General features: G+C 39.3%; 2 protein-coding genes across 3 annotated transcripts; both read right to left on the reverse strand.

Moving 5' to 3' along the window:
• LOC113568558 (solute carrier family 46 member 2) lies at positions 1 to 3187 on the reverse strand. The gene is made up of 4 exons (XM_035523234.2): positions 1816 to 3187; positions 1443 to 1526; positions 727 to 883; positions 1 to 136 (listed from the first exon to the last, which is right to left on the reverse strand). The coding sequence occupies exons 1-4, from the start codon at positions 2864 to 2866 to the stop codon at positions 103 to 105; spliced, it is 1326 nt and encodes a 441-aa protein (XP_035379127.2). The 5' UTR covers positions 2867 to 3187; the 3' UTR covers positions 1 to 102.
• A 159-nt stretch (positions 3188 to 3346) lies between these two features.
• On the reverse strand, positions 3347 to 10829 carry misp (mitotic spindle positioning). Of its 2 annotated transcripts, XM_026996629.3 has the most exons (5): positions 9984 to 10829; positions 6438 to 8711; positions 5120 to 5319; positions 4799 to 4837; positions 3347 to 4716 (listed from the first exon to the last, which is right to left on the reverse strand). In XM_026996629.3, exons 2-5 carry the CDS (start codon positions 8575 to 8577, stop codon positions 4630 to 4632), a joined length of 2466 nt encoding a protein of 821 aa, XP_026852430.2. In that variant the 5' UTR covers positions 8578 to 8711; positions 9984 to 10829; the 3' UTR covers positions 3347 to 4629. The 2 variants fall into 2 exon arrangements, with proteins under 2 accessions (XP_026852430.2, XP_026852436.2); XM_026996635.3 differs by lacking the exon at positions 4799 to 4837.
• Between the last annotated feature and the right edge of the window lie 4828 nt (positions 10830 to 15657).

A 15657-nucleotide genomic window follows, 5' to 3' on the forward strand; every position in this document is an offset into this window, starting at 1 on the left:
ATAAAATTGTTGTGAGTCTTATTCCAGTGGGTAATTGGTGATAATTGAGGAAGCATCTCATAGTGTTCAGCCTGGCTGCTTCCTGTTAATGCTTGTGGGAAATTACTCATGCCTCCTCTGCCTGAACTTAAGGTACCTGGAAACAAAGCATGTTGCGGCTGTTACTATTAGTATACTATTTATTAGTTTTAAATAGTTTGAAGAGAAATCTTCAGATATAAACACTGTGAAAAACTAGCTCTGAAAGATCGTGCAGAATTAATGGAATGATTCTAAACTAAAACTGATGTTCCATTTTAAGATAACCCAAAATAATGAGATGTATTTTTTTAAGTACCATAAAATGTATTTTTCATTGTATCAAGAGTCCTTCATTTAAACTGACTGACCTTTTTCATACATATGAAGCAACATTCAAGTGATTCTGAAATCTATAATCATGATCCACTCTACATGTATCACTACTGCTTTTCCACATGACTAGCAAGTGAGGTATCTTCAGGGTTAGTCACAGGCCTGTAATTCACAGTGATAGCATGAACCACAGTCTTGCTTGAGACTGGTGAAACCAAGCAGGCACTCTGCAGGGCAAGGTTCACGGAGATATGGAATTGTCTGTGCTGAGAAAACATTCTAGTCATGTGCATTTTAAACCTCTGCCTAGTGACGGTGCTGAGTGATTTATTCACCACTGCTCATTTTTGTTGTGCGGGAGGGGACACTCACAGGATGGGTATGACACTGAGGTAACTGATCGCACAAGAAAGGAGGAACCAGACACCACTGCAGCTGTGGAGAGTGAGCGGGTAAACCGAGGCAAAAAACACCGTCGACACCAGTTCAGTCACAGCCAGGACTAGCTGGAGCCGGCCAAACGTCCGGCCTAAAACCAGAAGCAGAGCAAAAGTGTTCTCACGATTGGTGTTTCTTATCTGTTTCTCAGCAAATTCATGTTTTCTTTATCTTCTCAAAGCATTTATGTTTTGACTCCATCTCTAAAGTGTCCAAATAAATCTTGTGATTGCTTAAGATCTTTTTGGATTGTAATGTGTACCTAGAATGAAACCACAAAACAGAAGTGTTGAAATTTTTACAATTCAAAGGAATGACTGTCAGCGATGTTAGGCTTTTATTTTAAGTATATTTGGATTATCTACATTTTACAAATGTATTTTAATATAATTTTTTTCTGGGTATGTTATAGTAAATATTATGTATGCACATTCTTTTTTTTATACTTGTTTATTATAGTCTACTTTTATTTATACATTTGCTTTTTATTGTTGGACTTTTTCAATCCATGATTCGTGATTCAATTTCTTAGTTTTATTATTTTGGATAATCTAAAATATTGGTTTTATTTCATCTTAATGTAGTCTTGTCCATGGGTTTTTCCATTTGTCACCACTACTCTACTTTTTGTTTCATATCACCAAGGTTACCATATTGCTGTGAGTCCAGAACTTTGGAAAGCATTGCTCGTAGTGTTGGCATGGGAACACAGGCAAACATCATTATTCCTCGAGCTGTTGGACACAAAACATAAACTATAGGTTATAAAAGCAGTGAGTGCTCCGCTATATTTTACTGGCCATGATTTCAACATAGCAAAGCCTAATTCTTTTGTAAGCTCAGATATTGTTTGGAAAGAGTGAGTGCTTCTGCATGTCAGCATTGCATCTGTAAAGACCTCAGAAAACTATATTTTATTATTGTAATGTCACTGAAGTTCTGTCATTATTCAAGTTTCAGTCTTTTTTTTTTGTTGCTCATGGCGAGCAGACATAGAGAAAATCACCCCTTGGTCCCACTTACCCAGGAAGTAGATCCAGCTCTCTACCGTGAAGGCCATGATGGCCATTCCAGTGCAGTTGGACATGATTCCGAGCAGCGAGAGCGCTGTGTCTCCCAGCACCCTGGATAGCACCAGTACGCCCAGAAAGCTGCTCACGTACATTGCGTTTGTGGCAGCGCTGCCGTAGCCCGCCCACACCGAGTCCCAGCTCAGAGGCGGCTTGAGCACGTAGAGCGTGAGGACGTCCTCCGCCCCTACCATGCCCAGGATGAACACTACCATGGCCGTCATCAGCAGGCCGCCGGCTGCAGCGTCCGGCCGACCTTCGCCCGTGGGCTCCCTGAGCAGCTCCTCTTTCTCCTCACCGTCTCCTCTTGGGGTGGGGAGGAAAAACACAGAAAGCAGGAGCGAGAGCGTGCTGAGGGTGATGGCCGCCCCGAGCAGCACAGCCCCCTGGTGGCCCACTCGGTACACGTAGCCAGAGAGCAGGCCGCCCAGCACGCCGGCCACCCCCACGCACATGTCCACCACGTTGAGTTTGAGTGTGCGGGACCTCCGCCTGGAGCTGAGCGCCGCCAAGGCCACCACTCCTGCCCAGTAGGCCGGCGAGCCCCCGCAGAGGCCGTACACAGCCGTGCCCAAGAAGAGGAACTCCACAGGTAGGTCGCAGAACAAGAAGAGCAGGAGGAAGCACATTCCCAAGACTGAGCCCAGCTGGGAGACGACAAGGAAAACTTTGGGGCCCCGCCGGTCGGCGACACGGCCGAGCGGCACGATGGACAGCATGGCCGCCATGGTAGAGATTACAGAGTGAAGCAGGAAGAAGCGTGAGGAAGCTGTCTGAGCCTGCTCCACTTGACCGCCTGCTGTTTCCAGCGAGCGGTTGTACACTGTCAGGGTAAGCGCCATCTCAAAAAAGGAGGCCCCCAATTTATGGATAACCACAACCGGTTCCATCATATTCAAAAGCCTTTCCATTATATCAGACTCAGGTACCTTTATGACATATAAAAAAGTATTTTCCACATATTCCACATATATTTTCCACACTTTCAATATAGAAAAATCCATTGTGTCAAGCCATCATACAGAATATGTAGTGTACACACTACACTCCCTCTATATATAAAGAAGAAAGAATTATAATTGGAAAAAAAATGTATATAAATGTCTATTATACATACCTAAAGTGTTCTCTCTTCATCCAATTGACTGCTTCAGTGGACTTGTGTATGCTATGATTAAAACAGGTTATATGCAGCAGACCCCAGAAGTTTCCCTTCGACAGTAATTCCAGAAAGGAAAGAAGAAGCTAAGGGGAGTGAAGTGAAATTACAAGCGAGAGAAGAAAGGGAAAACCCTCAAGCATCTGCAGCGCATGCAAAACCCACGCTCTCCTGGGCAGCATCTAGCGCTGTGGCCCACTCCTGTGTGTACAGCTCCATGCCCATACTGACCGTGGACGCCGGGCAGAGTCTGAGCGTGTCTGAAGTCCAGTCACAAAACAGGGCCTTAAAAGCAGTAGAGCCAAAGCCATTAAGTTTCAAACTTTATTTTGTTCTTTTCCAGCTTATCAGTCTTTAATCAAAAGTACAAACATCACATTTTGGTACTAAGAGGTACTTTCATAGAGATTCTGCATTTTATTTTATTTCTTTGTTTACACTGGTTTTTTTTAAAAAAATACTTTTTAAACCGCTCGTTACACTGTTCTAGGCTATGTAACCTGTTCTATTTCTGCCATTATGGAGATTGGAGTCCTTCTGCCTTCAACAATATCGCAGATGCGCCCTCTGCTGCTCAGTCAAATAAGTGCGCTTCACAGTACTGCACCTGGACATGATGCACAGGGCGATAGGTGCTTGTTCTTCCCTTGCGCAGCGGCAACTGATTTCATGATTTTATGTCACTTTGCATAAGATGCTCATGTACTCTTGGAACCACCGTTACTGGAATGAATATCCATGCAGCTCTCCGAGAACTGAGCTTAATACCCACGCCCCTTACCACGCTGAAGATTCCTGCGGTCTGTTACAAGTCTTTTTGCTTTGAACTTTATGCCCTTTTTTCAATTTAATAGTTTCAAGTCATTTTGTCGATCGCTGGGACATTGTGCTCAGAGCTTCTTTTTAAGTGCAGGATCAGATTAGCATTTGAATAGGAAAGCAAATTGATGAGACCAAAACTGATTTTCTCCTAACTTTGATCTCATAAAGACAAAATCTTTTATTTTGAAATAATATTAAGCTTAAGATGTCCAGACAGAAACTCTGCTCTGTCTTGGAAGAAGTTTTTTTAAGAGGGCATCTGCTGGACAGATTATTATCAGTCTATTCTTTTAGGATTACAATTTTTTATCTGCACAGGTTTTTAAAGCCTCTTTTTGATGATGATGATGAGGAAGAATTTATCAAGCTTTATTAACACAGTCTCTTCAAACCAGAGTACTTTATTCCTGTTGTCTCAACGTCAAGTAGCGCTTGGCAGAGGTCCATCAGATGAAGAGTAGCTTTGTCTCTGAGAGAGCACAAAAGCTTGTAGAAGCTTAAACATGCACACTGCGCTATACTTTGCTACTATAGGCAGGAAAAGGTATTACCTGCACTAACATTCATTGGCCACTGTTCGTTTATCGCCATGTTTAGAGAGATCCCCTTCGTGGTATATTATGATGTCCTTCATAATTCATGGTGCTTCTGGTTAAGTGTCACTATAGGGTGTGTGTCTGTGTAAGCGCACTGTAGCATTTAAATCCAGCCTGTCCAGTTCATCGAGTCTAGAGATCGGTGCAGGCATGAGCGTCGTCCGATTCCACACTCACTCCACGTGTAGACTCAGCTGTCTTCATTAGTGTACACGCGCGACTCCCAGCGTACGGCTTTTGGGCTTTTGTGCCTCGTCACACGCGTAGCGTCCACGACCTGCAGCAAAACAGCAATCATGAACCAAGGCTTAGACCTAGAAATCTGTGATCTGTGTGTCGGTATCAACACTCTTCCTTACCGCATTATTGATAGAGTCAATAGGCTGAATACCAGCATACTAGAGAGATAAGGTAGAGAAGATCTTAGTTTAGCCAAGTTAGAAATCTCAGTCTGGCAAATATGTACCATTCTGTTTTGCTTTAAATTAACCCTGTATTCATGGTATATTTATTTTATTTTATATTGATTTATGAATTATCTTACTTGCTCAGTATATTTAGTTATGTCTTTGTTTCTAGTGATGTACAATAAAGCAGTGATTGGCTTAGTTGAATTTTCTGGGCCACTGCTCTAAGGAATTGGGCAAAGATTTTCAAAGCTTGGAAAGTATTTTACTTACAGAGCTCTCTTCGAGCTTCAGCCTGGTCCGCCTTTCTTCAAAGTCCTCTAGCAGGGTTTCAGTCAGGCCCTTGGGGGTGAGGGTGGAGGAGCCCTCAGGCCGTTGACCAACAGGGAGAAGCGAAAGTCCCCTAATGACAGCTGCAGTGCTTCTTGGGCTAGACCAAGGCTGGGCTGTCATAATGGTGGGAAATCTCGACCCTTTAGATGAGAAATGAGGCCTTTTATATGAAGTGCAGGGGCAAAAAAATAAACACCATTTACAGAAAGGGAGAACTGTGGTCTGTACAACTATTTCTGTTAATAGGCTACACTTTGTTGTGGATGATTTTGTAATCACACAAATCTGAGTATGTGTGACGTGCAGATTCACTGAATGTGAAATCAGACAATGTAACACAGACTTTACAGGCCTTTTTAAAACTGCAATTTCGTGTGCACTGAATCAATAATTAACCACTTTTCAACACTGTATAATTAGTCTTTTTGTTTTGTTACATGTCATGTTCAAAGTTCAGAAACTAACAAAGTAAGCTCTTTCATCTCCTCAAATACTGACATCCATAAACAAGTAACACAAAAGTTAATCAGTTACTTGCTCTGTAAGTCAGTGAGACGGAAAGATTCTACATAAAAGAGGACAATATCCTAGATGCTCTCACTTGCACTTGCTCTCAAATAACTGTGCTGTAAATTCCACGGATGGAATTTCTCAAAACAAAAGCATTTGACAATTGCTATTATCCAACACAATTTTTTTTATCAGTATGTGTGTTCTCTGGGAATCAAAACCTTCACTGTGTTAGCACATTGCTCTACCTTCTCTACCAGGTCAGCTACATGAGTATTCATGGAGTATTTTTATTGAATGATACATGGATGAACATGCTAAATTTGGTATCTTTAAAGAAGAAAATATAAGTGCCAAGATAAAAAAGATATGTGAGGAACCAAAAACGAAAAGGTAGAGCAACACAGATGGAGAACTAAGTATACTACTATAAGCTTATTTTATAGATGTGATTTCAGTGAGGAATGTACCATCATATTCTACATATTCTACTTATTCTGCATGTTGATCACTGGTATTGCTGTCATATCAGACACATTAGCCACAATGATTAATCCCTGCACGACATACTGGTAATGATTTGGAATTTGAATGATACCAGTGACCTTTGGAAACAATACATTTGCCCTTCCTTTCCTGCATAGGCGGTTCAATTGCAAAAACCTGTCACAAACTGTTTAAAGCTTTATATTTGCAAAAGCCCAACTCCGTTTGACCAGTAGTCTGTGAGCAAGCTACAGCTTTATACCTGCCAATGACGTGTGGGAGACCGGGGTGGAATCCACGTTCATGGGAAAAACAGGACTATTACTGGTCCCGTGTCTGTCTGGAAGAGGTGCATCCATCTCCGTCAGGTTCTCCTGAGAGCTGTTCAGTGAAGTGATTACTGCTGTGTCCAGACTCCTGTTATTACTGCTTTGCCCATGCTCATGTTCTAAAGTAACGAGAGACAGCACGGAGGGCTCAGAGGTGTCCACGTCCCTGTCTACCGAAAGAGCCAGACTGCTGGATTCCCGTAACTCTTGAAGCTCCTGCTCTCGTCTGAGGTCCTCCTCAATCTCCCTGCGGATAATGTCAGAGGCGTTTAGTAAACACGGCCACTCATTTGTGCTCTCCAAATGAGACCGGGCTGATTCAGCTTGGCTTCTTCTCACAGATTCTGGAGGAAAGGATGGAGAATGCACAGGGGAAAAGGTTCTCCCTGGTACTTTTGCTTTGCTCTTCGCTTTCCAAAATGGTGGACTTGAATTGTTGATGTCTGTAGTGTAACTTGTTCTGACAGTTCTATCTAGAGTTCCTACAGCACTGGTGTGAGAGGTGCCCCTCTTTGTCTCATCTTTGTGTCGATGGGGGCAGCAAGGAGAGAAGGTCTCTTCAGAGTCGAGAAGATTCATCTGATCTACACGCACAGAACGCTCTGTAGTCCATGTGTCATCCACAGAAACAGGTGTGCCTGTGGGGTTTGTCCTCAAGGATAAAGTGGGCTCCTGGTCTGACTCAGAGACAAATGTTTTCCTATTCTCACTCAGGTTCACTCTTTCTAACTCACGCTGAATGAGGAAACTTACCCTACTGGTTTCTTTGGCTTTGATTGGCTTTATCTGTGGCAATGGCTGAGCGAGGATAGGCTTGGTCTTGATCTCAATCATCTCTGATGAGTCACTGCGTAATATTCCCCGTGAACGGCGCAAGTCCTCTTCTCGTTCCTGAGCTATTCGAATCTCCCTCTCAATGGGGGTTTCGCTCATGCAAGTCCCTGATGAACTTCTCCTAATTTCTAACTTTGAAGGCTCACTGGAAAAGCTTCCATTTCTCCTATTGCTCACACTTTGGCTATTCAGTTCTGTGACCAGGTCATCTGTCGAACTACTTTGAACCTGGTCACTGGAATCCTTATTAAAGGTCACTGGCTCTTCCTCTTGTCTCTTTGAAGAGACTAGATTTTGGTTATACTCATCCTTTAGCTTACTGTTTATGCTAACTTCCTTTGCAAAAATGCCAGCCTCTGTGACTGAAGATCTTCCCCATGGTTTAGGAGAGAGCAGCATTTGCTGAGGACCCTGCTGGAATGGGTCTTGTCTGGAACGCTCCAGCATTAGGAACTGCTTGCGGGCTGAATTGAAGTCAATCTGCTGGCTGTCAACACTGCCAGGCTCTGCTTCAGACTCAGATAGTTTCATACTTACAGAGTTGTAGCACAGGCTAAATCCTTCAAGCAGACGCCGGGGAGAGTTGCTGAGATCCAGATTCTCCAGAGCACTCCATTGCTCTTTGAGGACCTGATTCTTCCTGGGTGCCTGACTACGGATGATCTCTATTCGATCGGACTTGTTGTTGCCATTGCTTTCTGCCATGCTGTCATCTAACCGGTAAAGGGAATCTCCATTAGTATCTTGGAACAGCTTCTCGGGTCTTTTGTCTTCTGCATAAGTTTGTAGCTTGAAGCTATTCTTCTCCTTCAGGGTGGACAGCTTGGCCTGTCTCTCAGGTGAAACCATGTATGCTTCATTCTTCTCTGCCTCTGGGCTTGTTGGGTCGTCCACAAAGGAGTAGAAGCCCATGTGGGTGTCTGAACTGTTAGACGAACCAGGACTGCTGGGATAACTGGGTGGCCAGTCTCCACTGGTGTTTCCTTCCTCAGACACCAACACCTGCATAGCATGGACCACCATGTCCTCCCCATTCATGGTTGACACTATCATAGGCTGGATGCGAGACACTGAGACAGCATCGAACTTGAACACAGGAGAACCTCCATCCTGGCTGGGGATCCAGCCCTCGTCTAGGGAGTATGGTTCACTGGCAGGGCTCAGCATGGGACGCAGGTCAGATTTCTCTAGTTTTGGTGTCAGAGGTTTCATTACCCATCGTTTAGGAGTACTGCCCATGGTTGTTCTGAATGATAAGTGCTCCCCAGGAGGCACAGGGACCGATGATGCAGCAGGCTGAGAGGAATAGGTCAGAGACCCCCTTCTAGTATGTGCTTCTCTTGAAGGTTGCCCGATACAAGGGATGTCTCTTTCTGCAAAGCCAGGACATGGATTTCATTGCTTTAATTCAAAGACTTAATACGGTCGAAGGGCACAAGCTGTTCTAATTCCAGTGCTTACTACTTTTGCTGATTAGAACATTTTATTAACATTTTATCAGCGTTTTATATATATGTATATATATATATATAATCATTAAATTATATCATGTTTATATATATATATATATATATATATATATATATATATATATATATATATATAAAACCATTACATTATATCATGTTTATATATATATATAAAATCATTAAATTATATCATGTTTATATATATATATATATATATATATATAAATAATCATTAAATTATATCATGTTTTTATATATATATATATATATATATATATATAATCATTAAATTATATCATGTTATATATATATATATATATATATATATATATATATATAAAAACATGATATAATTTAATGATTATATATATATATATATATATATATATATATATATAAACATGATATAATTTAATGATTTTATATATATATATAAACATGATATAATTTAATGATTTTATATATATATATAAACATGATATAATGTAATGATTTTATATATATATATAAACATGATATAATGTAATGATTTTATATATATATATATATATATATATATATATATATATAAACATGATATAATTTAATGATTTTATATATATATATAAACATGATATAATGTAATGATTTTATATATATATATATATATATATATATATATATATATATATATATATATATATATATATATATATATAAACATGATATAATTTAATGGTTAACACACCAATTCAGTTTTAATGATGAAGCACATGATTACAAATAGGGTGACTTGAGAAACTCAGAAGAATGGCCTCTCCTTCATCTACAATTCAATCCTTTAAAATGTAAGCTCCCATTATCTTGAAAGAATATAACTAGTTTTAAAAATACAATGAAATGTTTCACACAGAAGTGTAATTAATGGAAACACTGGATATCTGACTTATGTATGCTGCATGGAAAAAAAATTATAATTTTTCTCTTCTTAAATAGTTGAGTACAATATTTAGTTGTCAAGTGGAATATTGAATATCAGATGAAACAAATAATATTCCTAATAGAATTTAAGTTTATTTTATTTGTTATAGCCTAGTTAAATATAAACAGACAAAATAGTAATGGAGAGGTGAATGCCATGTATAAAACAACGACCAGTTTTATAAAGTAATCCACTGTTCTGAAAAACTCACTTACCTCCTAACAATGACGACAATACAGAGGTTTTCTCATAATGCCCAGATGAAATTAACTAAGCCTTGTTTTATCCTCAAGTAATAGAGAAAAGACACACAGAATGTAGTAAAACCATTAGATAAGACAGTCTGCTCATGTGAACTGTCTGACGTAGTTCTTCAAGAGTTTAGGTCCCCAAACTGACTGCCAGAGTGGCCATGCGTGACACAGTGGCCTGTGTGTCCCTGATAAACCTGCAGCAGCACTTCTTGGAAGCCTACATTTACGCACTGCCGATTGGGCGAGTCTCTTAGATGGGCGGGGCCCCAGAAAAAGAGATCGTCATAATTTTGTCAAACCCTTACCATGTTCTATTGTTGATAGCATTCTGTAGATGGGTGGATTGCAACATTTTTTTTAAAATTTCAAAACAGACAATGGGTAAGCCAGCTCAGTGCATGGCCAAGGGCAGAAGTTCTTACTCAGGGAGTGTTTTGTTTTAAATACTAATGTTCCTGTAATGTAAAATAAAGCTTTGAAGTAATTTGAGTAATGTGCACTAGTCCCCATAGCTGTCATTCATTAATGTTTACTATAGAAATCTGATGTATTAACTCTGAACATTCTCGGAGAATTCCAAACTTATCCCATTATATGACAACATTTAGTAGCACTCCATGTCTATAGTTTATCAAAATCTCTTGCTTTGCCAATAAAATATGGTGTATCAATCAACAATTATGCCAAGGTTCATTGCATGGGATATTATACTGGGAAACAACTGACAGGTCATTTATAAAACAATGAAGATTTAATAACTTAATCACAAGATCGTATTAAATGACCTTTAGAGTAAGATCAAGCATAAACCTCTAAACACCATACAATGGCCATATTCCTGTAGAATGTGTCAGTGATTAACCTTCACACTAAGTCCTCCTCTTACCAAGCAAACACTCCTATCCCATCTTCAAAAGAAACTTATAAAAACAAAACCTTAATCCAAACCATAAAATGTCCTAAATTCTTCAAGATAACTACTAAACTTGATGAAACCATTCAGTGATCCAGACAACAATGGTTCAGATTCGTGCAGTGAAGTGATAGTCTTTTAAAAGTGAAACACCAAGCAGCAGAATCTATACATTTAGCACCATGTTTTAAGCCTGCCTCCAAGCTTTATTGTATCAAATTCACAGACAAAGTTCAACCAGTATAATCAGCCACACCTTCCACATCCAGACTTGCAGTAAAGAGTGTAGAGAGACTGATTATCCTGGGGGAGGTGGGGGGGGGGGCAGACACACACACCATAAGATAAATTAAATTATGGCAGAAAAGTGATAAGTGATATCATAAAATATAAAATAAGAGAGTGTGAAATTCCAGAGGAATGACTGAGTCATCGGATTAGTTAGTGATAAGAAAAGGCTGCATAGCACTTATTGTTCAACCTTGAACAGCCATGTAAGGAATGTTTTGGAGTAACAAGAATATACCTTTTTTCCAACTTACTTAAATTGTTAAAACACTCAAGGAAGTTAGAGTGACTTAAAATGTTGCCAACTTTTGATATTTTTTTCAGATTTCCAAAACATGAAGACCATTTCACAGACATAGCCTAACAAACAACACACAGAAGAATTCTGTTGACATGATATGGAAACTAGTACTAACTGAGTAAGAAAAATGCGAGTGGTGTGAGATGCTTTAAATTTTCTTATGAATATTTTGCCAAGTGAAATAGCTGTCTGTCAGGTTGTTACAGGAATCTCTGAACGGCACACCATATAATGTCACTAACCCAGATAATGAAGGTGTCAAAGGGGGTGCTTGTCTTCATCTCCGAATGACGAGTGGCATCGTATAGTTGGTCTAGCACATCATGGAGTCAGCATGCCTCAACAAATCTGCAAGCCAGCTTTTCTTTGACATTTCTCTAACTATTTTGCGAAACAAAATAGTCAGAGAAGGGTCCCATCATTGCAACTACATGCTGAATTTTGTCTCAAGGCTTCCTGTAGTTCCCCTGGTAGCTTATGGTGATAGTAACACCAAGCTCATGGGAGGACACGTAGTCATATTGATAAATATGTATTTTGCTCTGCATAAAAGCATCTGCCACATGCTGTACATGTACATTTAGGCAATCTGTGATTGCTTGCTGTGGTCTGTATTGTCCCATATGGACATACCACAAATTTTGTTCCATTTCTTTCAATTCCATTTTGCTGTGGCACAAACAACAGTAATGTATATTGTGTTTTTGTTTGTTTTTTGACACATTCACAGTGCACACTGGAAAGCAATATAGTTCTGACTTGTTTGCATTTCAGAGTGGTTTGCATTCAGTTCAGCATTTCATTCCCTAAATACAAATTCACACATACAGTTAATGCAATAGATCTTTTAGTTTTTATTGTGGTACGTTTTCATATGTTTGGTACGTATTCAATCATGTTTCACATATGATTTCATAAATGCAATCTCATGTTCAGTGTAATGTTTGCATTTCAATGAGGTATATATGTTTGAAGTGGAAAGCAATACACTGTGTTCACAATTATTAATAATATATGTATTATTATATAGCTTGTGTGCTGGTTTCTTATTTGTATGATCTGTTTATTAAAGCTAAACAACTTGTTTTAAGTTTGGTTTCTGTCTGTAATAGGAAGCATTGTACACTTAATGTCAGTCTTGTTTGGGATGTCTAATGTGGGTGAGGAACTGCATTCATGGTCTGGCAATGCCCTGATATAGTTTATTTTTGGATATATGTTGTGTGAATACTGTATGACTGTCTTGATTCCAACATTCCTTCATGTTTAGGCATGCTCCAGCTGGAAGATGACACTAACATAACTCTCAACTCACAATAAAAAGAGTTCTGATGGCAGCTTTTTTTTGGGAATAACCTTTAAAAAAAAAAAAAAACCATCTTGAAAGACTGGTTTGTGGAAACTTCATTGTCCTTACTTTGGTATTGTTATTCTTTGGGCCCTTTCATTTTGGAGCGAGCCGTGGCTACGTCTCATAGGGTGAAAGCAGCACCAGTTTCCAATTGGTCAAATGCTGTGTCCTTTGTTAAGAACCCAGTAGGGTAAGATGATTGGTGCATGAGTCATGTGTGTGTATGTGTATGTGCAGATGTCTGTGTCTTCATAGGTTTTAGTATGCAATTATTACGTTACAGATTATTAGCTCTGTGTCCCTCTTTCTTCCCTTGGTGTGTGTTTGTGTATCTTTGTGTGAGAAATAAAAAATTATTTTTAAAAAACCCCAGAGGAATACAAAAAGGTCATTTTGTCAGAAAAAGTAACCCTTTCCTGTTGTTTTGATTTTTCTGCTTGAGTTCAATCACCATTTAGTGTATCTCTTTGTTTGTATGTAAATAACACAAGGGCAACAGCATAATCACTGTTCATTTATTATGCTGGACAATGCATAACATAAATAATGTCAACTAGACATTTTTGTCCATTTTAAAGCTTTGATTAATAATTGTGACCAACAGTATTCAAACAAAAATGATTTGCTCAATCAGCAAAGAGAATTTGGATAACTAGCACACACTAAATAGGAACCAATTAGGGATTAATTTGGGGCAGCTGTGAATAAATGAAACATGCATTGACAATTCTGAATGCATTGTACAGTTCTTGTTCTTGTTTATATTTCACAGGGGACTGTATTTAATTTTGAAACTAATTCAGTGTTTGTTTTTTAATGCAAAGCCCATGTATTATTTTTAGCCAAGAGGTAAAAACAAAATAATATGTGAAGTGAAAATAATATAATAGAGGTTTTGCTTTTCTCCTGGCATGTATCCCATATGTTGCTATCGAAAATAATGTAATTTTTGTATTGCATTTCACAATTGTCATAAATGCATTTCAATTTGGCATTAATCCTTCTCCAGAGTTAACAGTTAATGAGGATTAACAGTGTTTAAAAGGTGGAAGGATTATACTTGGATGGGACAAAGAACACCGTGTTGTGGGTAAAATATTTTTGTATGACTTTTTATGTGAATATATCTATAATAATAATATTATAATAATATCTATAATATTAATCTCAGGAACTAAACTGCGAGTTTTGCAAATGATGAAATTCTGCCATCTAGTGGAAGAGCTCTGTAATGTCCACACCCAACATTCCTTTACACACCATCTCGTCACAATTTCGTAATCAGTGTGAACGTGTATGCTGTTGTGCAGACTGCAATGGTAATGTCTTTAAGCTTCTGTTAAAGTAAGCTACCAAAACTTTAAAATATGGTGAAAAATACGTACATGTGTCCTGAATAATTGAATAATTGTGTATGTGTATGTGTGTGTGTGTGTGTGTGTGTGTGTGTGAATGCATATGTATAGTACATACAGTTGTACAGTAATTTCTCTTACCTCACTGCCATGTTCCAAGCTGTTGCATAATACCTGCCGTGGAGGTGTGTACTGAAACAAGCCTCTGCCTACCTGTGCTGTGCTGGCCTTCAGACAGATGTACACACAACACTGCTGTTTCATGTTAACACACTCACAATCAAATGCAACTCAATGCGGTGATGCTGGAAGATGGGTGAGTTGTGTGTGCTTGAGCGAGATAGAGTGGTCAGTTTTTCTTTGACATATTGCTGACCATGCTAACCTTAGAAAACAATTGTTAACATGAATTTCAGATTTAAGCTAGTTAACAAACTAAAATTAATTAGATAAACCACTATTGTTTCAGTAAGATTCCCCATATCATCATTGAGGTAGTATTAGCATTGCATGATTTTTATGTTTGATATTGATTAATTCATACTATTTGTCATTTGGGTCGGTTTTCAAAAAGCACATCTATAGCTGGTGTGTGCTCAGCTTTGTTAATGGTGGCCCACTCGGGCTTTTTCAGTTTGCAGTCTGCGACATCCCCTATGAGCCAGGCCTGCCACTAACGATTGGTCCTGTACTAAAACATGGCCCATTGGTATTGCTTTGGGATGATGTCTCTGTTCAAGCCCCTCCTCCATTTTGGCTGGATATGTGTGTGTGAGTGTCAGACTCCACCATCTGCGTGTGTGGTCCAGAAGGTATTAGCCAAATAGACAAAGCCCCAAGTTGGTGTGATAGGACCTGGTTGTTATATTCTGGCTGCAGCTGCTCTGTGTGTGTGTGTGTGTGTGTGTGTGTGTGTGTGTGTGTGTGTGTGTGTGTGTGTGTGTGCGTGTGTCTGTCTGAGAGCATGGATATGAGGCTGGAATGCTGCTGACTATCAGTAAGCCCTAGACAAAAGCAAAGAATAGCCTGCCACCACCCACATAATAACATAATCCAGCCCCACCTCATACCATATGGACAGTGTAGTCCATTCCTTTAGCCTAGAACTACAGCACTGACAAATCTAGAACTCTTTCTCAGAATAGTTTTAAAAACATGTTGGCGAGAGGGGGAGTAAACATTGAAAACCCCCGAATTCCAAATCAGTCAGCCCTCATAGAAAGGAAATTCACCTAAACTTACTTTTCATGGCTGGGCATATATTGCTTGGCACCATCTTACTCTATCCAAAATGTACACTAATTAGATTTGTAAATTTATGACACCTTTCCCTAAAATGCTACTCTTTATGGACTTAATAGCTGTGATCTATGGCACACTGAAGACAGTTCCTCCAATCAAGGTGCTTTAAGAGAGCAAAAAAAAAA

This window comes from Electrophorus electricus, chromosome 26 (assembly GCF_041902795.1).
Source record: "Electrophorus electricus isolate QZ-2024a chromosome 26, ASM4190279v1, whole genome shotgun sequence".
Lineage (NCBI taxonomy): Eukaryota > Metazoa > Chordata > Actinopteri > Gymnotiformes > Gymnotidae > Electrophorus > Electrophorus electricus.

Bases quoted from the DNA above. Each gene is read 5' to 3' on its own strand.
- LOC113568558 (XM_035523234.2), bottom strand. From the start codon at position 2,866: ATGGATTTTTCTATATTGAAAGTGTGGAAAATATATGTGGAATATGTG. The intron at 884-1,442 runs GTAACCTTGGTG...TTCTGGTTTTAG, and splicing joins TCTGGACTCACAGCAATATG to GCCGGACGTTTGGCCGGCTC. The intron at 137-726 runs GTGAGTGTCCCC...CTTTGTTTCCAG, and splicing joins CTCAGTGTCATACCCATCCT to GTACCTTAAGTTCAGGCAGA.
- misp (XM_026996629.3), bottom strand. From the start codon at position 8,577: ATGGGCAGTACTCCTAAACGATGGGTAATGAAACCTCTGACACCAAAA. The intron at 5,320-6,437 runs GTATAAAGCTGT...TCTCATCTAAAG, and splicing joins CTCCCACACGTCATTGGCAG to GGTCGAGATTTCCCACCATT. The intron at 4,717-4,798 runs GTAAGGAAGAGT...GTTTTGCTGCAG, and splicing joins TTGACTCTATCAATAATGCG to GTCGTGGACGCTACGCGTGT.